The 22880-nt window shown below is 47.4% G+C and overlaps 1 protein-coding gene across 2 annotated transcripts; it reads right to left on the bottom strand.

The window, feature by feature from the left end:
• Nucleotides 1-11009: 11009 nt before the first annotated feature.
• CXCR2 (C-X-C motif chemokine receptor 2) lies at nt 11010-20986 on the bottom strand. Of its 2 annotated transcripts, XM_046019207.1 has the most exons (3): nt 20849-20986; nt 20572-20654; nt 11010-14286 (listed from the first exon to the last, which is right to left on the bottom strand). In XM_046019207.1, exon 3 carries the CDS (start codon nt 14259-14261, stop codon nt 13191-13193), a length of 1071 nt encoding a protein of 356 aa, XP_045875163.1. In that variant the 5' UTR covers nt 14262-14286; nt 20572-20654; nt 20849-20986; the 3' UTR covers nt 11010-13190. The 2 variants fall into 2 exon arrangements, with proteins under 2 accessions (XP_045875163.1, XP_045875164.1); XM_046019208.1 differs by lacking the exons at nt 20572-20654; nt 20849-20986 and adding an exon at nt 18179-18241.
• Between the last annotated feature and the right edge of the window lie 1894 nt (nt 20987-22880).

Genomic DNA, 22880 nt, shown 5'->3' with positions numbered 1-22880 from the left:
TATTAGGTATATCACAGAAGGCCACTTCTTTGTGCTTTCCAGGAAGCTGCTGACCAGGCCTAACGTGAGGGGTTCCACAGAGTCCTCCCTTCTTTCTCCTGTTCTCCCCTCCTTCCTCCTTTCTTCCTCCTTCCCTTCCAATACCTTCTTTTCTCATCTGTCGGCAATTCATTATCTGGGGTAGGCAGGCTCTCTGGAAAAAGGACAAATACCCCTGGGTGAGGGAAATAGTTTTCTTTCAGCCACTAAGCCTAGAACAAGAATGATCGGAATCATTCCCTCACACAGAAGACTCTCCCTTTCTGAGCCATGAAGCTCAGAGATTGACTTCTCAAGGTCATGAGAAGCTTGCACACCGCCATCTGACATGTCAGCTTAATCTGTCACTAACAGATGTGTCTGCTAATTGAAAACCTAATCTGTGACAGACACTGTGAAAGACACTTCTTACGTTCATGATTTCATTTAATGCTCGCTGAGACTTTATGGTAGGAATTACTAGTATGCCCATTTTTCAAATGAGGAAAATGAGAGCCAAGGAGATTAAATACCTTGCTCAAGGCAACACAGAAGCAGTTGTGGCAAAACTGGAGATTAAATCAAGGACTAAGTCTTTCAGAGTCTGAGCTCTCAACAGCTCATTGTAGGTAGAGAAACACTGCGGTAGAGTGAGAGCCATGCTGGGGATCTGAGTCCGGCTGGGTCTTTGTCTTTCTTGACTTCTACGATCTTGAGCAAGTAACTTAACTTCTCTGAACTTAACTTCTCTGTCTCCTTGAAGGGATGGTAACGTTAGATGCTTATCAAGCTTCAAAGTTATATATGCCAGACTCTTGGAACAGACCAGGGCCTTGACATATGGCAGACAGTGTTAACATAGTAGAGAGTCTTGGGAGGATGATTCAGCAGAAGAACTGGCAAATGTCCCCAAACCTTCTAACTTTCATGGCAGTGCTTCCTGCATGATATCGCAGGGGCAAGGGACTAATAGGAAAGTTGGGATAAACCACTTTTGTAGGCATTGGGCAGCCCTGAGATGAAAGGACGGAACTTGGAAAGAGGATCAGTGGTCCAGCTTCACGTTTTTACAACAACCATTTTTTCTCTTCTTCCAAATCATTCCCATTAGCATACAAGCTCCTTTCTTATAATAACCCTCCCTTGAAACCCCTCCACATCCCTGCCAGCTATGGTCCTATTTCTCTGCTTCACTTTGCAGCTGGGATCTGAGTCTCATGGCCCAAGGGACACTTCAAGTCTATGAAGGGAGACAAGGGACATTTAGCAGTCTCAGTTGGAGCCTGAACTGGGCCACTCTGGGGGTTCATGTAAGTCTGGGCACATCTGAAAGGAACAAGAGGTCAAAGGTCTTTTAGGAAATGAACTCATTTTACGGGATGAGACTGAAGTCCATGGGCCTGCAAAGGGTAATGAGTCAGAACTGGGAACAATGGGAGTGGGCACTGTGGTTAAGACTATGGACTCTGGCTCATGGATTCTCACCTAAGTGTTAGGGAGATGGGGCTGGAAGAGAAAATGCAAAACAATGGGAGATTTTGTTAGCCCAAGCAACACACTCACTCAGGGAAGTTAACCCTCTTCTTTTGAAGGCCAGGCTGGAATTGGCAGAGGAATGAAGGCCAGCTTGACAAGAAAACCAAGGATCCTCAAAGGGACAGATGGGAAGAGGGTCCCAGTGAGTTTCCTTGAGGTGCCAGATCACAGCTTGCTTATTGGGTATCCATATACACGTTGTAGGCAAAGAAAGCTCAAGAAGAAAATGGTGGTCAGATTTTTAGTCCTACCAGTAGCATAGGAGAGCTATTTCTCCATACCTCACTTTCTCCTTCTTAAAAGTTTATTTTCCCTAGGCTCCTGCTTTCCTCTTGTATCTTTGTCTTCTTTTCAGTCTCTTTGGAGGGTTCCTCTTCATCTCCCAGACTTTTAAACGCTGGTGTTCTTCCAGATTCCATTGTCCCCCTTTTCCTGCTCTTTCTCTATTACCAGCTTCCTCTGGGTGATATTATCTACCCCTGTGGCTTTAATGATCTGCTACCTCTGTGAAAATGATCTTCAAAAATGTGTCTCTAAGCTAGCCATTTCTCCTGGGCTTCCTGAGCTAAATTTTCCAATCACATCTACTTGGATGTCACCATAAATCCAAAATGAAAGCCAATATCTTCTCTCCAAAACCTGCTTTCTTCAAGTTGTTTGTCCAAGCTATGTGTGGAAGAAATCTCTTTGACCCACTCCTTCTTTCTCACTGCCCCATCCCTATCCCCAATGGCTAGCTAAGCCCTGTTGTCTTGCTTTTAAAGAACTCTCAAACTCCACTCCCATTGTCATTACTTTGCTCAGACTCACCATTTCTGCTATAACCTCCTGACTGGACTCCTGCCTGAATCTCTAGCCCTCGTGGTCCATTCACACACCACTCAGGGAATGATCCTTTTGCATATTCATCTACTGAAAGCTTTTCCAGATCTCCTGTTGCCTGTGGGATAAAGCTCCAACATTTTGGCATAGCATTCAAGGCCCCCTGAGGTTTGGCTTTGCCTGCTCGCCTTGTCTTATTTATCTTATCCCACATCTGTTATGACATTTGCTTTGGCCAGACTGTTTTCCTTAAATTTCCCCTAATACATCATGATGTCTGTCTTAGTCTAGATTTCTTTGCTTGTAAGTAATAGAAATCTGCTTTAAAGAGACTGAAGCCTAAAAGGAATTTAGTGGAAGGATCCAAGGGTCATCTGATGGACCCCAAGGGTCAGGAGATTCCAAGAGGGACCAGAACAAGGAACAAAAAGGTACCTCTTTTCTGGGCTCTCTCTCTTTGGGGACTACTGATTTTTCATCTCTACTTCATTTAGCAGGTCTGTTTCACTCCTCTTCCCAGGCACATCAGCTTTCTCTGCTTCTTTCTGACCACAGCTGCTGTACAAGTTTACATCACCTCAAATCAGTTGAAAATCCCAGGTAATATCCCAGACTTACATTTCCAGAAAAGCAACTCTGGTTGGCCCATCTTTGGCTATGGAGGCAGCTTCTGGTAGAACACACATAGTTGGGAGAAGGGACGCTGGATGCTACCCTCAAAGGAGTCTCTAAACTCTAATCACTGAGATTTTTTCCCCTTCATCTCCAACTGTTAAATTTATTCATCGCTTAAAAGTTAGCTCATAAGCTAGACAGTTTTGAAAGCCTCCCTACATTGAGTTATGAGTCCCTCCATGCGTTCCCATGAAACCATTGCACATCTTGACTTGAATGCTTATTGAATTTGTGTTGTGTTAATTGATTTCCTGTGTTTCTCCATTAGACCATAAGGTCTTGGAGGTAGACACTGAGCCTGGTTACCTCTTTTTCTTTAGAGTCAGGGGAGGAGCGAGGTCTAAAACAGGGATGGATCAACTTTTAAATGAATGAACAGAACAGCTGATTAGTCTCCCTCTACCGCATGTGAGTATTTTTTTGGGCAAGATTCAGGCATATGATGGAGAAAGGGAACCACCACACTGGCTTTTTCCAATGGCAGCATGGTCTCCACTGTTCATCAGAGCCCCGTTGAGTGTCAGCCCCGGGAGGGTGTGTGATTTAGGACTAGTCTTCTGAAAGTTAACGGGGTTCTGACTGCTTAGATAAAAACTGCCTAATCTCACTTATTTTTTTAAAGATTTTATTTATTCATTTGACAGAGAGAGATATCACAAGTAGGTGGAGGGGCAGGCAGAGAGAGCGGGGTAGAGCAGGCTCCCCAGTGAACAGAGAATGAGATGCGGGGCTCGATCCCAGGACCCTGAGAGCATGACCTGAGCCAAAGGCAGAGGCTTTAACCCACTGAACCACCCAGGTGCCCCCCTAATCTCACTTATTAGCAGATAAAGAAAATGAATGGCTAAAAGCAGAGCACATTGGGTTGCAAGACATATTTTCAAAATGTCACCATTTTTATACGACAGGCAAGTTGATGGTCGCTGTGTTCATTTTATACTGACACCATAGCTGGGAGCTCATTTGAACTTCATATCAGTGTGGCTGTGCATAAAGTTTAGCCCAGATTACTACATCTGTGAAGTTGAAGCAAAATTAAATATTTAAAGAAAACTTAATAGCTCACATCTATTGAGCACTTACCCTGCTCCATTACTAAACTAAGTGCTTCTTAAAAAGTTTTTAAATTTCAATTCCGTTAGTTAACATACAGTGCTGTATTAGTTTCTGGTGTATGATATAGTGATTCTGCAATTCCATTCACCACCTGCCGCTCATCATGATGGGTGCACTCCTTAACCCCCGTCACCTGTTTCACTCATCCACCCCACGCCCCTCCCTTCCGGTAACCATCAGTTTGTTCTCTGGAATTAGGAATCTGTTCCGTGGTTTGTCTCCCTCCATCTCTTGTTTTCTCCCTTTGCTCGTTTGCTGAGCTTCATGATTTATATGTGTTCACTAACTAATCTAATCCTTAACACTACCTTATGAGGCTGGTTCTATAACTAACCCATTTTACAGAGGAGGAAACTGAGGCACAGGAGTTTAACTAGAGTTGGGATGTGCATGTAGGGATGTGGTCCTAGGGCTTACCACCTAAGCTAAACCTACTTCATTATAGGTGATAAGCCCTGGGGCCAGATCCAGAAATAGTTAAATCTACCACCTAAACCAGCTCCAAATGTCTACCTGCCTCTCACGACGGATGCAAATAAATGAAGAAGTAAGTTTAGGACTGCCTTCTAAGTCTTTAGTTTTGGGTTTTCCTTCCCCTTGGATCTTTACCTATAGGTACTAGAAGAAAAAGTTCAGGGCATGTTCTCATGGATCTTGCTGTCAGTCCTATGGAAAATTAGGTTTCCCAACAACTTGGCAGGAGGCTTCCTGATAAGAGTGAAGATGGCAAAGGATGAGTGACCTGGAGACCAGAGTCCAGCATTGCTTCTGTCACTTGTAGTTCAGAACCTTTGGCGAGTATCCACCTGCTCTGGGTCTTGAGTCACTCACCTGTCAAAAGGAGGGTTTGGTCTAGAAGGGGCTATGTTGAGCTCCCTTCCACCCAGACAGTCTAGATCTAGATCTAGGGCAGTTCAAGACCCCCACTCGCAGATGGTCAGATTGGACACTACTTGGCCTAAGGGGTGCCATTTGCATAGAGTATGGTGTGAATAACACACTTATATGTATATGTCCTAAGCTGAGTTAGCAGGGTCTTCCCATAAACACAGGGTTTTTGTGCAACCCTGACCCTGGTTCCTGGGAGCTACTATGACATTGAGACTCAGCCTTTCAGAAGTTCTCTGGGAGTCATGCTCTGTGTTTTGGCCTTTGAGTTAGACTCAAGTATATGCTTACAGGGCAGCAGAATTGTCCAAAATGCCGTAGGCAGCTGTGCAGTCTAGTGTAGTCAATCCCTTAGCATAATGCTGGCCATTCAAGAAAGTCCTCTAGAAACGCTAGCTGCTCTTATTACCATAGTGGATTTGAGAGCATGGGACAGGTCACCTCATGGAACTCGAGAGTCTGACCCCATCTCTGAGTTGGTTTGGCACCGTGCCAGCTTTGATAGGAAGCTGACCCTGATGCTTTTGGTCAGGGGAACATGTCTGACATCAGACTTTGCAAGGCTCTGTTGAGAAATCAGTTGTGTGTCTGTCTTCTCCGGGAAGGTGACTTGTGAATGTCTCTGAAGCTGCTGGGGGAGGGGCCTTGAGTTGGGATGGGATCTCTGTTCCTCCCCACATCCCCTCCCCATCCCCACGTCTGTTCCACTTCAGGCAGGTGGAATGGTCAGAAGGGGGCTGCATTTCTTCTGGGTGAGTGGGTTTTAAACTTGAGTCTTGATCAGACTCATCAGGGACTCCAGATTCCCAGCACCCACTCTCAGGTACTCTGATTCAGCAGCAATGGGACCCTCACCCTTACGTTCACCTTAAGGGGGATGGTGAGCTGGATACCTTCCAACTGTGCTCTAGGTCCACTCTCCACCTTTCTTATCCTGCTCTATGCCCTGGGAACCTGAGCAATATTCAATGGATTCCCCTGTCCTCTGGATTCTGAGTCCAGCCATTGGGAACCCTTGCAGGAGATGGATGGGCAGAAGCTTCAAGAAGGGCATTTATCCCCCCAGCTCTGTCCCTGCTAGCTGCTGGGATTGGATCCTGGCAGGGAGCCCTTATCATACAGCTTCCTCCCAGAATGGCTCCCTTGCCTCACCTCTCAGGCCTAGTGGCAGCAACAGCTCCCAGCTCTTTCTGACCTTGGGCTACTGCACCACTGGTCACTCCTTTCCTCAAATTCTTTCCACTCTTTATTAAACTCTCACGAGTCTGATGAAATGCTCTCTCCTGGCCCAGCTGCGGTCAGTCATCTGGTTCTGCCAGGGTTACGAGCCATTCAGGGGTTGTCCGTAAAACTACCTTTGAGGCAAGGGGCCCATTCTAAACAGGGCATACTTTTAGAAACATGGCTTCACGGCCTTTAGTGCCCTCTAGTTCTTGTCTGGCCCCTCGGTGCTTAACTCATTTGAGACTAAGGTGATGTTTTGCAAAAGCAACTTTACCAGAAATGAAGTTAAAAAAAAAAAAAAAGATGGTTCACTGAGAAAGAATAAAAGCCTAGAAACAAATCCACAAAGCCTAGCCCCTTTGTCTGTAATGAGAGGGGTATGCTCGCTGCCTGGCATGCCCTGCCCCCTGCATGGACAGTCAGGCCTGGGTTCCTGCATTTTTTAGAAAATCCTGCCCCAATCAAAGTCACTGAAACAATACAAAACTGTAGGCATTAATCGTGCATATCAGCCCACCCTCCAGTTCTCTTTAACTGTAACTCCTTTCAGCAACTTCGTGTATCTTCTCCCAGATGTTTTTCTGAACATCTGTAAACATATATATAATGTGTTTCTACACACATGGATAAGTCATTTACTACACCCACTGTTCTACTTTCTTTTTTCATCCAGCATTATTTCTTCAAGATCTTTCCATGTCCTGTCATATCACTACCTCATTCTTTTTTAAGGATTTTTTAAAATTAAAAAAATTTTTTTCAGTGTACCAGAATTCATTGTTTATGTACCATACCCAGTGTTCCATGCAATATGTGCCCTCCATAAGGATTTTTAAAACAGCTTTATTGACTACAATTTACCTACTGTAAAATTCACCTGCTTTAAGCACACCGTACCACGACTTTTTAGCAGTTTCACGGAGTTGTACACTATTACAGCAATCCAGATGTAGAATATTTCCATTACCCCTAAAAGAGGTCTGGTGCCTGTCTGCAATCATTCCCGGCTCCCTTCCCCAACCATACCACACCCCAGCTCTCTGTCTCCGTAGATTTGCCTTTTTTAGACATTTCATGTCAGTGGAATCATACAATATGTGATCTTCTGTTCTGGCTTTTTCCACTTAGCACCACTTTTTTGCCTTGTGTTTAAACCACGGCGTCCAATGTATTCCGTGGCCTGGATGCGCCTTCACAGTTTATTGGACTCTTTCCCTGTTGTTGAACATTCAGGTTGTTTCTAAGCTTTGAGTTTTAGAAATGAGGCTGTGATGAATATTCTGTATTGACGTTTGTCTCCCTATGCGGGTATTTCTACTGGGTAGATTTCTAGAAGGATACTTCCTGAATCAGAATGTATGTGCACTAGAATAGATCTGATCAAATTGCCTTCTTTCATGGTTGTATCTATTTACTCTGCTACAAGTTTGGGTGGTAATATGGTCTAATAATAATATGGTGGATTCTGAACCCAAAACTATAGGCTGTAGTAGTTTCCACTGGGCTCCCTGCTGTGGCCCCTCCAAATGACCAGAGTTGTCCCTTTGTTCTTCTGATAACTTTCTTCATATTTTTCCCCTTTATTTTAATAATCAAAAGCATTTTTATGATGAATAGGACACATACCACAGGTTGTAGAAAACTAATGACTACAGCTGTAAGAATAATAATACAATGAATTCCAGGTATCCAAAATCTAGGTAAAGAAAGAATATTCCTGGTACTATCAAAAGCCCCAAAGCATTCCTCCCTGATAGATTGAAAGTTTATGTAAACATTATCCAAACACTGGTGGTGATCATTCTTTCTCTTTAGAGTCTGCACCTAAAGTTTGCATGAAAGATTTGCAATGAGTCAATTCACTTAAGCTGGAATCATGTTTCATCAAATTCCCTCCCTTTCTCACCTAGTTCTGTGTTAGCGTCGGCCAGAAGAGACTGTTGTGTGAGCTTTGGAAGGTGGAAAGGGGAGCAGAGGCTGCATTCTTTTTTATGCTCTGGAAGGTCAGTGCCAAGCACCAGATGCTGGTCTCTGCGGTCCTTAACCTGAGCCACGCGTATTCTGACCTTCATGACGCAGGCGTCAGCATCTCCCACAGGCCGTCTGCATGTTGAACTTGTAGTCCACAAGAGACTGGCGCAGGTTTCAGTCTCTCCTGGCAGGTCCCAGCTCGCCCTCCCTTGTCTCCTTCATGGGATCTTTCCTTCTTGGCTCTCTCTGTCCTGCCACTTTCAGGTCCCAGCACCAGAAGCAAAGATAACAGCCCAACCTAGACCATTTTGCCAGTTCCCACAATCGTGTGCGGTCAAATCCTGATAACGAATCTCTCCCCTGAGTGGTCCTGCTTTCCAATGGAGCCCTGCGTGATAGAACGTGTGTCCTCAACAGAGGCTTGTTTTATCTGTCTCTGAATTTTGTGTTGGGCTCCAACTGTCTCTTTTCTTTTAGAGAGAGAGTGCACACGTGTGGGTGTGTGAGCGGTGGTGGGGAGGGGTGGGTAGAAGCGAGAGAGAGAGCGTGGAGCCTGTTGTGGGGCTCAATGCCATGTCCCTAAGAGCATGACTTAGGCTGAAATCTGGTGTCGGATGTTCAACTGACTGAGTCACCCAGGAACCCCATCCGACAGACTCTTCAACTGTCTTACCTACCAGCACAGAATAGGGTAACCCCATCTGAGCCTGTTCCCAACCTGGGCCCCAAGCCTCAGTTGCCCCTTGAGTCTATCAGATGAGTGTAGGCGCTGAAGAAGTGGACCAGCCCTACCCATATGAGTGGAACACTCTGGGAAGTTCATTTACGTATTTTTCCCTCTATTTGTAAGGTACCTGAGGGGTCACCACTAGGAAAGCTAAATATCTGGAAATATGAACCACACTAGGCATTTTTATTCCAGCTCTACTCTTACCCAGCCATGAGATCTTGATTGAGCTGCTTGCTTGTGCCTCAGTTTCCCCACTTGCGTATTGCAAGTGTTGGCCCCAGGGGACGGGGGAGGTGCTCTAGGTCTCCTCTGGCTCTGCCAGGGCAGGGTGGCCGTTTTCCACATCGGTCAACACGGGATGAACGTCAATGTGACATGCCCCTCCTGGAGGGCACGTCTTCATGTCACCCAGGGGACACTGGAGGCGAACCCGATTTCGTGAGCACAGGGAGCCCATTCCTGCAATGGGGAGGACTGTGTCGAGGAAGATGTCATAAACTGGGGAAGCGGAGAAACAAGACAGGGGATGTTCATGTAAGTAGAGGGAGGTATCTCAGAAGCCAGAGGGGCAGGCTCAGACTGAGCAGGCAGATCTAGGCAAAACAGAGCTGGGCCCTGACGTGGAACTTAGGCCTGGAAACATCGGAGGGAAGAAGGAAATCAACAACTCGAAGACAGACCTTGGATTTGCCTCCTCCCAGTGATGTCTTGGTTGGTAGGTTTTTTGTGCCAAAACTGTCTTTATGTGGGAGAAGAAGGGAGGGAGGGAGGAAGAGAGAGAGAGAGATAGTAACAGTTTACACAACTGCAGCTCCTAGGCTTATTTTATCCCCTTATTTCCCTCGGAGAAACATGCTTCCTCTAGCCCTTGTCAGAAGAGCAAAGAGCAGAGCCCCAGAACCAGAGTGAAACTTGGTCTGGCCTCCTCCCATTGACAGTGATCTCAGGGAGCCATCTGGCCCATCAGCCCTGCCAGGTCAGAACACCCCCAGTCCCTCTGGCAACTGGGGTGTTCCCTCCAGTTAATACACGTTGGCCTGCTGAATCAGAAGCTATTTGGAAGGTTTGGCCAGAGCAGCTCAGTCAAGCTTGAATGTGAGCTTAGCACAGTGCCTGGCAAACAATGAGCTCAAGACAAGGGATTATCGGGGCTGGATTAATCCTGTTTGCACTTTCATGAGTCAGGACTGGTAGTTACCTGTCCCTTGAGCACCCCAGCTCAGAGGTTTGCTCCTGCCTCCCTGGAGAGGCCTTTGGTCAGAGCCACAGCTGCTGTCTCTTTGATTTAGTGGTTGGAGAATTGTTAACAGGAAGGGGATCGGAACCTGGTTAAGTTTGGGGACTGTGCTGTCGGACTCCCCTTGCCGTCCTACCTCCTTAAGGGGCTACTCCGAGCCCAAACCCCTCCTGCCAAAGCCCCCACAGGGACGAGACCTGTGAGCGGTCTCTCTGCTATGTCCCAGAGCCCTGGGATCAGGTCTTCAGGAAATACTGCCCAACCAAGGCAGATCCTTGGTTTTGCCTGGATATCATGCCCGTATTCTGCAAGGCGTGCTTTTGACGGTCCTGCATGTCAGGCGTGTGTGTGTGTGTGTGTGCGTGTGAGTGTGTTTTGAGTGGGAGAGAGAAGAGAATGGAGACTCAAAGTAGGGGTGACTGGTTGAGCTCAGCAGAGCTGTCTGGCTTCCTGCTCCCCAATCCTGCTGATGTGGTAAAACACACTGACCTTTGGCACTTGGGACTCTGGCTTCACCCAAAGACACAAGAAACACTTCGTGATCCTGGGACACATCTCCTTCCATGACATGTCCAGCGGCCACAGGTTTGGGCTGGGGGTGAAGGAGGTAGAAAGGCTGGGTTCTCTCTCGATTTCAATCCTTGTCTCTCTCTGTGCACCCAAGAAGCAGCGAAGGGATTTAATTATTGTAAATAAATCTACATTCAGGACCTCTGCCCACCCTTGCCTGACTTCTCTGTAGCAGTTCAGATGCTTTTGATCACAAGTAATGAAATACACAACTCTAAGTGTCTTATACAAAGAAAAAAAGACATTTAATTATCTACTCGAACAAGAAGTTACAGGTAGATGGTTCCACAATTTGTTCAGTTGCTGAAATTTGTCGTTTGGGAACTAGTTGTTGTTGTTGTTGTTGTTTTCTTTCCACTAAGATACACACAACATAAAATTGACCGTTTTTTTTTTAACCAATTTTAAGTGTACTGTTTAGTGGGATTAAGCACATTCCCACTGTCCTACCACTATCACCACTATCCATCTCCAGAAACTTTTCATCACCCCCAACTGAACTGTGTACCCATTAAACAACTACTTCCTATTTTCCCCTCTGCCTGGCCCTGGTAACCACTGTTGGGACTTCTTGTCTCTATGAACTTGACTATTGTAGGTACTTCTAAAAAGTGGAATCATACACTATTTTTGCCTGGCTTCTTCCACTTCATATCATGTTTTCAGGGTTCATCCCTGTTGTAGCATATCCCAGAGACTCATTCATTTTTAAGACTGAGCCATATTCCATTACATGTATACCCCACATTTTTTGGTCCATCATCCACTGATTGACATTGCGTGATTGTCACTTTTTGGCAACTGTGAATGATGCTGCCAGGAACGTTAGTGTACAAACATCTGTTTGAGTCTCTGCTCCCCGTTCTAGGGTGTACACTTAGACATGGCAGTGCTAGGTCATACAGTAATTCTGTTTCATCTTTCGAGGTGCTGTTTTCCATGGCAGCTGCATCATTTTACTTTTCCACCAACGGTGCACAAGGGTCCCACCAGTTTTTCCATATCGTTGCTGACACTTGCTACTATCTGTCTTCGATGTTGTTGTCATTGCTGTTGAACTGTAAGAATTATTTTTGTATCGTGGAGAGTAAACTATATAAAATTTGATTGAAAAATACTTTCTCCTATCCTATGATTTTCCTTTCCACTCTCTCCATTGTGTCCTTTGATGTGCAAAGTTTTTAACATTGGGGAAATCCAATTATCTATTTATTCATTTCTTGCCTGTGCTTTTGGTGTCATATCCAAGGAATCATTGCCAAATCCAATGTTAAAAAACTTTTCTTCTACGTTTCTACTAAACATTTAGATTTAGTAGTTGAAGCTCTCCTGTGTAGGTTTTGATCCATTTTGAGTTAACTTTCGTATGTGGTATGAGGAAAGGGACCAAGTTCATTCCTGTGCATGTGGATAACTGGTTTGTCCAGCACCGTGTGTTGAATAACTATCCTTTCTCCCTTTGAATATTCTTGGTAACCCTTGTTGAAAATCATTGACCATTTATGCTTGGGTCTCTTTCTGGGCTCTTCGTTCTCATCCACTCCATCTGCCTAAGTGTGTTGAGCACAATTTTTGCCTCTTTGTCACATCATATCCCACAACCATATTCAAAGGCAAGAACCAAGGGTATGTGGGTGTGTGTCTCTCTCTCTATTTTTAAATCAGGAATACTTCCCAGGAGTCCCGGGACCCAGCAGACTTCCTCTTAAGCAACTGTGTCCTGAAGCCAGTTTGTACCTGCTTGTGAAAGCAGCCCATTACATTTCCTAAATTTTTGTGAGCGAGTTGCTAAACACATGAAAACCTTGGACATCACCGTGGTGGGAGCATTTGCCCCAGGCAACTTGGTAAATGCTACAAACTGGACTTCTTTCCCCCGGGAGAGTGGTTCACCAGCACACTATTGCCCTGAAATCTTACTCGTCAGAAGTGGATGACAGGGCCACTCCTAGCTAAGGGAGTCTTGGAAAGTGAGTGTCTGTCCTTCTCGGCCTCCCTCAAGGGAGGTGGGCTTTGCTGGCAAGCAAGAAAGGGAGAGTTGGGAAAGCAACCGCTGTTGTTTGCCACTAACGGCTCCCCGTGGTAGGCACTTTCTGTCGTCACCTGAAGGGATGCCTTTTGAATGTCTTTAACTGCCCCAGAGAACAGTGCTGTGGGCTCAGTGCTAGGATGGACTGAGCTCTAGCAGCTGGCATAGTAAGTATAGAGAGGCATGGGGAACGAGGGCAGGATTTCTAAACCGTCCAATGGGCCTGAAAAGGACGTGGCCCCAGTAGCTTCCTGTAACCACAACCGGGAGCTGCCTTGACACAGAGACTGGAAACAGCCAGTGGACATGAGGCTCAGGATGGGATGCTGACGGCGAGGGAGGTGCCCCGAGGAGCTACAGCAGGGCCCAGGGGCTTAGAAGGTAGTAGAAGTGTTTGCTGAAGATGAGCCAACGAAGGAAGGCCTGCCCTCCTTGGACAAATACTCCTTGCTGATGAGTCCGTGGAAGGCCATGATCTTGAGGAGTCCGTGGCGAAACTTCTGGCCGATGAAGGCGTAGATGAAGGGATTGAGGCAGCTGTGGAGGAAGCCCAGAATCTCGGTGGCATCCAGGGCCCGGCCGATGTCGTTGCGGCGCTCGCACGTCTCCTCGATCACCCGGAGCCTCATGAGGGTGTCTGCGACCAGGACCAGGTTGTAGGGCAGCCAGCAGAGCAGGAAGACGAGCACGACGGCGAAGATGACCCTCATGGCCCGGTGCTTCTGCCCCATGTGGGCCTGGAACAGCGTACGCAGGGTGAGCCCGTAGCAGAACAGCATGACGGCCAAGGGCGCGAGGAAGCCGAAGGTCTGGGGCAGGGCCCGCATCACTATCCGCAGTCTCGTCGTGTTGGCGCCCATGTCCTCGTAGCAGACCGGGCTGGAGTAGGGGGGATTGATGGCCCTGCGGAAGACGAAGATGGGCAGGGACAGGATCAGGGACAGCGCCCAGATGCCCAAGCATATGAACTTGACCCAGTGCCGCTTCTGGGTCAGCGTGCGTGTGGCATGGACAATGGCCAGGTAGCGGTCCATGCTGATGCAGGCCAGCAGTAGGATGCCACTGTAGAAGTTGACTTCCTTCAGGAGAGAGACCACCTTGCACAGGGGTGTGCCAAAGATCCAGCCTTTCGCCTTGGAGGCAGCCCAGATAGGCAAGGTCAGGGCGAAGAGCAGGTCGGCTATGGCCAAGTTCAGCAGGTAGACGTCGGTGACAGACTGGCTGAGCCGACTGTATAGGACAACCAGTATCACTAGGGAGTTTCCCAGCAGGCTCAGCACGAAGACCAGGGCGTAGATGACCACCACTGCATACTTGTTGATTTCCAGAGATTCTGGCCTGCATGGGGCAGAGCCTTCTGGAATGAAGGGCAGTTCTGTGCTGTAAGTGTAATTTTCACCAAAGAGATCTTCCAAGCCGTAAGCCTCCCAGTCCATGTCTTCCATATTGGAGGCAAACTTAAGTCCTGGCCTAGAGAAGAGAGACGAGAGTTACTGCACAGCAATCTCTCCCCAGATTTTAGCCTATTTGCCCATGAATCTCGGACAGGGTTCTTTGCCTTGGCTTGTATATTACACGGAAGCAACCTTCACATTAGGAAATAGTTGTGGCTCTACGTTATGAGCCACAATTAGTGATAAATGGCACGTTACAAAACGTATAGTTCCCTCAAAGCCAGAGAGGTTCTGAGCGCTTTCCATGACATCACCATCACCCGAAACATTGTTGAAATCCCAATCCCTACAGATCACTTCTCGGATTCTTCAGTGGTGAGCCAATCTGGTATTGAAGCTGGATTTAATGTCAGAAATAGGGGGTGCCATACAGTTCTTGATGAGGGGGATGAAGCAGGCGATCCTACTGGGTTTGACCACTGGAGAAAGGTGGAGGTTTGACTAGAAAGCTGAGCGAGGAGCCCCTCTGTCCCACTTTTTGGAAGTCATTAAAAGAAGTTTATGGGAAAATAGATTTAGTGGTAACAGCGGTACAGCTGCAGGATACTGGACCTAGAAGAAAGCTTATTTACAGCCCAGCATTTTTCTTTCAGGATGTGGGAGACCTGCTGTGGGAATATTTGTGCAGTTTCAAAAAAATATATTAAAAATCCTAAGCGGGTGGCTGACTGATTCTCTAAGCGGGTGAAATGTGACGGACTGCCACAGCCATGGACTGCCACATGGAGGTGAACAGGGAAATCCAGAGTGCTCCCCGCAGTGGGAGAGGCAGTGGGAAGGAGAGAAGACAGGTTGGGACAGGTGCAGGCAGTGGCAACTGTGCCCTATCAGGAGGTGCAGACGGGTAGAGACACACTATCCTTGTTTTGGTGGCTTTTCCATTCTGGTGGGGACACTTTCTGTCCTGCCAGTGAGAGCCTTCATCCACCCCTGACTCCCCAGCACCCCCAGATGAAGTCCAGGTAAACCCGCTTCTGTTGACTCTGCCCTTGTTTTGGGGACAGCCCAAAGCCTGCTTCCAGGGGAAGCTGCAGTCACTCTGAAATTTTGCCCAGTTTTCAAAGAGTATGTAAATGAACGTAAACCAGCTCCCAAGTGAGTTCCTTGTGAACCACAAGATGCATCACTACTGTGCCATTTCTTTATGACAAGGTATGGCCGTCCTGGGACCATACGCAAGGAGGCAACCCACCTCAAAATGGAACCAGCGTTAAAGAGAAAAACACAAAGTACCAAGGCTCCAGAATTACTTCAATACTCAATAGTATCATCATCATCAAACAAGAGGGACAATAATGCTGCTGACGAGGATGTGGGGAATGGGACCCTTCATATACTGCTCGTGGAGAGGCACCAGAGGAGCGGCTGCTTTGAACAGCTTGGCAGTTGTTCAAAACATCGAACATAGTTACCAATGACCCAGCAATTTCACTTCTAGATACATGCCCAAGAGAATGGAAAACCCATGTCCCCACAAAAACTTGTACACAAATGTTCACAGCCGCGTGACAGCCGAACAGTGGGAACAATTCAAATGTGCATCAACCAATAAATGGAGAAACTAACGGAGGCGCACACAGACCATAGGCTGTTACCCAACCAACGACAGGAATAAAGGACTGACATCTGCTGCGATGTGGATGAACCATGAAAACATTATTCCAGGCAAAAAAAAAAAAAAAAAAAGCCAGACCTAAAAGACTTCATACTGTACGAGTCCATGTATGTGAAATGTACAGGAGAGGCAAATCAGTAGGGACAGAAAGCAGATCTGGGTTGCCAGGTGCTAGAGGGAGGGGTTTCTTTTCAGGCTGATGAAAGTGTTCAGGAATTAGACAGTGCAAGGATTGTATATAGTTTCACGTAAATACTAAGGACCACTAGTTGTACCCTGTGAATGGGTGACTTCTACAGAGTGCGAATTCCATCTCAATTAGAAAAAAATTAACCAGAGGGGGACACCTTTGAGAAGCAAACACAGATAGTAAAACCACCACATCAACAATGAAACTCTCGAGAAGCTTTTCTCTTTAGCAGAGGGAGGTCTGTCACTCTCCATCTTATACAGCAAAGAAGAAAGCCGAGGAGGGTTAAGAGAAACCAGAAAAGCAATGCCCTTTCCCCTGGAGTGACGGGATTCTTAGTCTAGGTGATTGCGGCCAGTTAAATCAGCTTCTCAGCCCACGGAGACCATAGATAGAGTAGACTCAGTCTGTGAACCTAGAAAGATCTGATGGGTGTGGGGAATGTCTAGCCAGGAAGATAAGGTAATAATGGGAAAGGCCACCATACAACTCAGCCAGTGTTGTTGGCGAGACCTGTGACAAGTCACTAGTTCTGCCATCCCACGGTCAAGAGGATGTTTATCCCAGGGTTATGTCCAATGAAGTCACAAGGTCAAGGATGGGTCACCTCTGGGAACAGATGATCAGAGATAATCTCAAGGGAAGAAATGACCTAGAGAAGGCCCACTTTTAGCAGAGCATAATGGGACAGAGAGCTTGTGTCCATAGAGGAGAGGCCCGTATTTAGGAATAATGACAGTGAGACGGCAGGCGGAAGTAGAAACTGCCCTATCAGGAGACAACAGCAGCCAAGCATATGTCACTGGTTAGTCCTCATTCTAGATAATCCAGTGCTCAGCTGTGTGGGGGAGGGGCTGGAGATACACAGGGGAGCCCCCACTCCCAGACATGAAAGATCTGCTTGAGGTCCAGAAGGAGACCCTGAAAGTCAGGACAGGAGGTGGAGAATTCAGGCAAGAGTAGCAGGACAGGGCAGTGACCTCCAGCCACTGGGGGGACAATGCTTTGTTGATGTTTGTGGGTTTTTCAGCTTACCAGTCTCTAGGGAGGATGTGTTGACAATCAAAGGGAGAAATTAAGGGAAGGGAGTTGACCTGTCTGAGGTCTGCTTTGTGCCTCAGGGGACATGACCTCCTTGGAATGTTACGGATAGATATGATCAGTCCTGACTACAGATGAGAAGACGGGCACAGAGGGGCTCAGACATCAGCCCATGGTCACAGAGCCTACAAATGCTGCAGCCCGGATTCCATGTAGGTGTGGATCAACTTACAGTCTACAGACCTGCTTTATTAAAAAAAAAATCATACCTCCTATATTAACCTCCTATATTAAATATTTTTGAAATATATATTTTGAAATATATATGTAAGTTAAGTTTTCAAGATCTCATGAAGTCAGACTGCATACAGTTTACTCCTATTATTTGATATTTTGTGCGTTGTTTTCTTATCTATTCAGTAGGACCAGAATGAAAGAAATAGTCGTTACAAGAATGATAAACAAAACACCTTTAAACTGGCTGACTCCCACCGACCTCCTGGTCATGTTTTTGGTGAACAAGTGGGAGATTCCCTCATTGAGTGAAATGGCTGGACCCTAATGACTCATGGTCATTCAGAAACTCCATGGATGGGATGATTCTAATTCATTTTATAAAAATGCTGAACAACGGAGACATACAAGATCCCAAACATTGAAGGCAATCTTTTCAATCACAATAGAAAATTCAGGAATTTTAATACAATTCTAGCATGCTTTCTCTCTATAAATATAATCCACAATATTTGCATTTAATATAGGGGAACGGGGACTGGACAATGTCTGGCCCCTCCTTGGACCCAATCCTAGTCAAAGCAGGGTTGCTGGCTGAGTCCGGAAGGGAAGGGGCTGGGCAGAGAGTTGCCCTAAGTGGTTGTTGGAGAGAGGAGTAAGGAAGAGGGGCAGGAGCTCTCCCTTTGGGGATCTAGGGAGGTCTTAAGAGGAAAGAAGCCCACCCTGGGATGGGGAGAGATGTCTGGAGTCATTGGGGGCTGGGTGTCAAGGGGGACAGAGAACAGAGACATTCTGGAAGGTGAGAAGGGTGGGTGTTCCAAGACTTACCAGGAGTCTGGGCCTTTCACCTGTGGGACCTGTCCAGGAGGGCAGATGTGTCTGACTGACAGGGCGGTGGTGGTGAGAAGAGAGTGGAGGAAGTGAGCGGTGGATTATGTTGCTCAACCCGAGGGTGGAGTCCTCAGGCTGCTGGATGCTTTTGATAACTTGAATAATTAATTCTCAGGTCAGCTCTTGGATCGCGAGTTATTTTCTGACCTGGTAGAGCTCCATATTGGTAAGGGACCTGTGGTGTTTTCCAGCCAATCTTTCCATTTCACGGAGGAGTAAACTGAGGCCCATGCAAAGGCAGCGGTTTGCCCAGGATGGCATGGATTTCTCTCATCTTTGCCCTGGTCTCAGCAGACCCTGGCTCTTTCAGCAGCCTTGTCTGACTGTCCCCATACCCTAGCTCCCTCGGGCTGCCCCCTGCTCGGGAGCCCCCAGCCCTCCTGCTCTTGAACAGTTCTCCCATCTCAAAGGAGAGCAGCTCATGAAGATGAGAGAGATGGAACTAGAGCTTCTGGTGATCCTGGACCTAATGCCTCCTGTCCCCACCCCATGCAGCCCCAGAGCCCTTTCTTGGCCTGTACCCTTGGGTGTGTGTGGCTGGCCACTTTTGGAGCCAAGACCATCTCATTTGGAAAGAAAGGCTTTTGGGAAAAATTCGCATCTTATCCAAGTCCAAACACATTTTCGAAAGCAGAGTTGAGTGACACTGAGAATGTACATTTGTTATTAATTACCGTGGAAAGGATAAATACAGGCAGAACAGTGAACGCTGATTCACGGCTTCCTCCCAAGCTCCGCCCCCCCTCCCCCACGGTGAATGCAAACCGTGCCTCCAGCCCCTCCACTATGTCTCTTGCCCCCTGCATCCCAGGACCCGCGGAGCGCTCGAAGACTGCAACAAACTTGCTTACCCCTAGGAAAGAACCTTCGAGTTCAACTGTTTAGCAAACATTCTTTGTCACTTCCCTCTTTCCCATGCTGGAGAAGAATGCAGTGACTCCTGGCCCGGCGATGCTAAAACCAGGCAGAGGCTTGTTATACACGGAGAGAGGCACAAGGAAAGCAGTGGTTAGGGACTGAGTGAGCCCAGCAACTCGGGCTCAGTGACTTTCCCTTTCTGAGTCTTGGTTTACTCACCTGTAAAATGAGGCCAGTGATAGCATCTAACTCACTGGGCTGTGCTGAGACTCAAACGAGGGACTACCCGTAAAGCACTTAAGACATACAGGAAGCCTGATGTTAGTGTTTGTTAGGGCGATCTTCGTTTCTGGAATAGTTTATCAACTAGTGCCATGACGTCTGTCCCACTACACCCCCCCCTCCCCCAGGGAAGGAAAAGCAGTGGGTCTGCTTTCCGGGCAGACTTTGATATACAGCCCCGTCGGCTCTGGCCTGGATAACAAGAGTCATGTGAGCTATAGTGTTGGGTCCCTGCTAAGGTCCAGCTTCTGGGAAAAGTGCTTTTCGGAACTTGTGCATTGAGGGGCGCTTGGCTGGCTCAGTTGGGGGAGCATGCAACAACTCTTGATCTTGGGGTCTAGAGCCCCACCCTGGGTATAGAGATCAGTTTAAAATACTATCTTGAACAAAAAGAATTGGTACGTATTTGATCCTCATAACAAAGCCGTGAAGTGTGCACTTTCTGAACGAGGAAACCAGACTCTGGGAGTTACGCAACCTCATCAGAGTGACACAGGGAACTGGTGTTTAAACAGTTTTTAAGAAATGTTTTTACCTGACCTCAAACTCTGTATTCTGTCCACTGTAACAAGGGGCTGGAGCCTAGTTTCAGCTTTCCGAGCTCGGTTAGGAAACTTTCAGTCCCAGATAACGGAATAAAAAGGTGTAGAAAGGGGAGCCCGGATTTGACATTTCCCCCCTGGTCCGCTTCTTGATATTCATTAGGTTGGTCTGGCACCCGCACATGGATGGTGGGGTGAGGAGAATGGGCTGGCTCTGTTGCTGGTGGTCAAGATGAGCTCGGACGAGTCAATTCTCGCCCGGCCTTGATGCAATCTGCTGGAAAATGAAGCGATCGTTCTAGATCTGTATTGTCCTGCAAAATAGCCCCTGGATATACATAGCTACTGCAACTGAGTTGAAAGAGAACGAAAAATGTAGTTCCTTAGTCATACCGGCCGCCTTTCAAGGGTTCAAAGCTCGCATGTGACAGGTGGCTACCATATTTGGACAGTGCTGATACAGAACACCCCCAGGACTGCAGAAAGTTCTTTTGGGGCCACGCTGTCCAGGTGAAGATGTCTTTCTCTTTAGCTCTATGTTTCTGCTCCTGCAGTTCAACCCATCAGTTCTCAGGGGACTCAGAGAGGAGAGTGAAGTTCTGCCAGACACGAGTCCCTGACGGCCCTCGCTCGGAACAGCTAACTTACCTGCTATTTGCCGCAACAGCTGCTGTCGTCGCAGGAGTGGCTCCTGATCTCCTCCGTGGCTTGGGGCTTGGGAGCAGTCAGCACTGTTTGGCAGGAAAAAAAGTGAAGCAGCTTTAGAGGGAAACGTCTGACCTGGGGTCACCAGGGTGAATTCCAGGAGGCCCACCAGGGGGAGGCGTCCCCTCAGAGGAGCAATGAGGTCAGTCCTAGGACTCTCACTCCAGGCCAAAAATCTGCCTGGAGATTCTGTGGTGAGCACTGGGGATTTCACACCTACCTGTCTGAGGGTTTCTGGAGGGGCCACCCTGGCTGAGGAGAGACTGAGCCTGCTCAGGCTGTCTCTGAGCGTTTCCAACCTGCACCTCCTTCTTTACAAGGAAGATGCAGGCAACCCCAGCCCCCGGTGAACAGACTTGCCTGTACTTGTTACACACTTTCTTCCTTCCTTCTAGGGTCAGCGTGGGAAGCATCCCTCCTTCTCTTTCCGGTGAATTCCTGCCCTGGCTGTGGGACACCCTGCCTTGAGGGGTCTGCCTCCTGGCCCTTCTGCCCCATCCGCCATCTCTTTCCCTGAGTTTGCTCATGTCTCTGTCACCCGCCTTCTGTCGTAGGACCCCTCCAGCTACTGTGCCCCCAGGGCTCTGCTCACGGCTGGACTTCTAGAGAAAGTGGCTACTTCCCCCTCGCCTCCTCTTCTTCACTGCTCAGCCCACTGCTGCTTGCTCCCTTCCCATCCCTCGGCTGAAACAGCTCCTGCCAACACTACCAACGACCTCAGGCCACGACGTCCAATAAGCCCCTTTCTCAAATACATCTGCTGCTGAAGCGAGCACACCCCTTTCTTAAATAAAGCGGTTTTACGGTTATAACAACAAAGCCTGCATACTGTAAAGAATATAGGAACCACCAAAGGATCTGAAGTCAAACTGAAAGGACTCCTTTCTGTCCTTAGATTCACACAGATCTTGTGTCCATCTTTCCAGACTTTCCCACACGTGCAGGTACGGACATGTTTTCCTTCTTCTCCCGAAAACAAATGATATGGAACTGATGATATCATTCTGCACCTTACCACGCTGTCATGGGCTGCATGTTGGTCCACCTTTCTTTTTTCCCTGACAACACACTAGTCCACGGGGCGGATGTATCATGATCGATCCGATAATTGCCTTATGGATGAATATTTAAGTCTTGCTATGAGCATCTTTGGATGTACGTCTCTGGGAATTTGTACGATGGTTTGTGTGGTTTAAGTGTAATTTTGCTGGGTCATATATGTGCCTATTTAAATTTTGATAAGCCTGTATCTGCTACATGTATTGTGGTGGCGTAATGTCCAGAACTGTCCGGTCACTGTGTTATATACCTGAAATTAATATAACATTGTGTATCCACTATGCTTCCATAAGAAAAGACTGTATCGGGCGCCTGGGTGGCTCAGTGGGTTAAAGCCTCTGCTTTCAGCTCAGGTCATGATCCCAGGGTCCTTGGATCGAGCCCCGTATCGGACTCTCTGCTCAGCAGGGAGCCTGCTTCCCTTCCTCTCTCTCTGTCTACCTCTCTGCCTACCTGTGATCTCTGTCTGTCAAATAAATAAATAAAATCTTAAAAAAAAAAAAGAAAAGAAAAGACTATCGGGGCACCTGGGTGGCTCAGTGGTTAAGCATCTGCCTTCAGCTCAGGTCATGATCCCAGGGTCCTGGGATCAAGCCCTGCATCGGGCTCTCTGCTCGGCGGGAGGCCTGCTTCTCCCTCTCCCACTCCCCCTGCTGTGCTCTCTTTCTGTGTCTGTCTCTAGCAAATAAATAATAAAATCTTAAAATAAAAAAATTTAAAAAAGAAAAAAAGAAAAGACCCTATCAATTTATTCTCCCATGGGCAATCCATAAAAGGGTCTGTTAGTTACCCTATCTACTCATACTATCTCACATTTGTCAATTATGTTAAAATGTTTTTTCCCAGCCTGCTGTATGCCTTGTAACTGTATTTATGGGGAAATGATTATTGTTCAAGTCTCATTTGACCTCTGCAGTATTTAATCCCACTGATCTCATTCTCTTCCTATTTCTCCTGAACCTTGCTCTCATTTTGTGGCTTTAGTTCTCCATTCATTCCTCAAATCTGGATGTTCCCTGGGGCCCTGTATTGGTCCTCTTCTTTCCCTGCCCTCACCTACTCCCTGGGTTTCAGCCACCCCCCCCCATAAGTGCAGGGGTCTCCCACACCTTCAGTGCCCGGCTTCCCTCCTAAACTTCTCTTTGCAGCTCAAACTCCTTGCGTAGCCTGAGCCTCGTGCAGCCTCTTGACGT

This window comes from Meles meles, chromosome 9 (assembly GCF_922984935.1).
Source record: "Meles meles chromosome 9, mMelMel3.1 paternal haplotype, whole genome shotgun sequence".
Taxonomy (NCBI): Eukaryota; Metazoa; Chordata; class Mammalia; order Carnivora; family Mustelidae; genus Meles; species Meles meles.
This window is presented reverse-complemented; position numbering and strand designations above follow the sequence as displayed.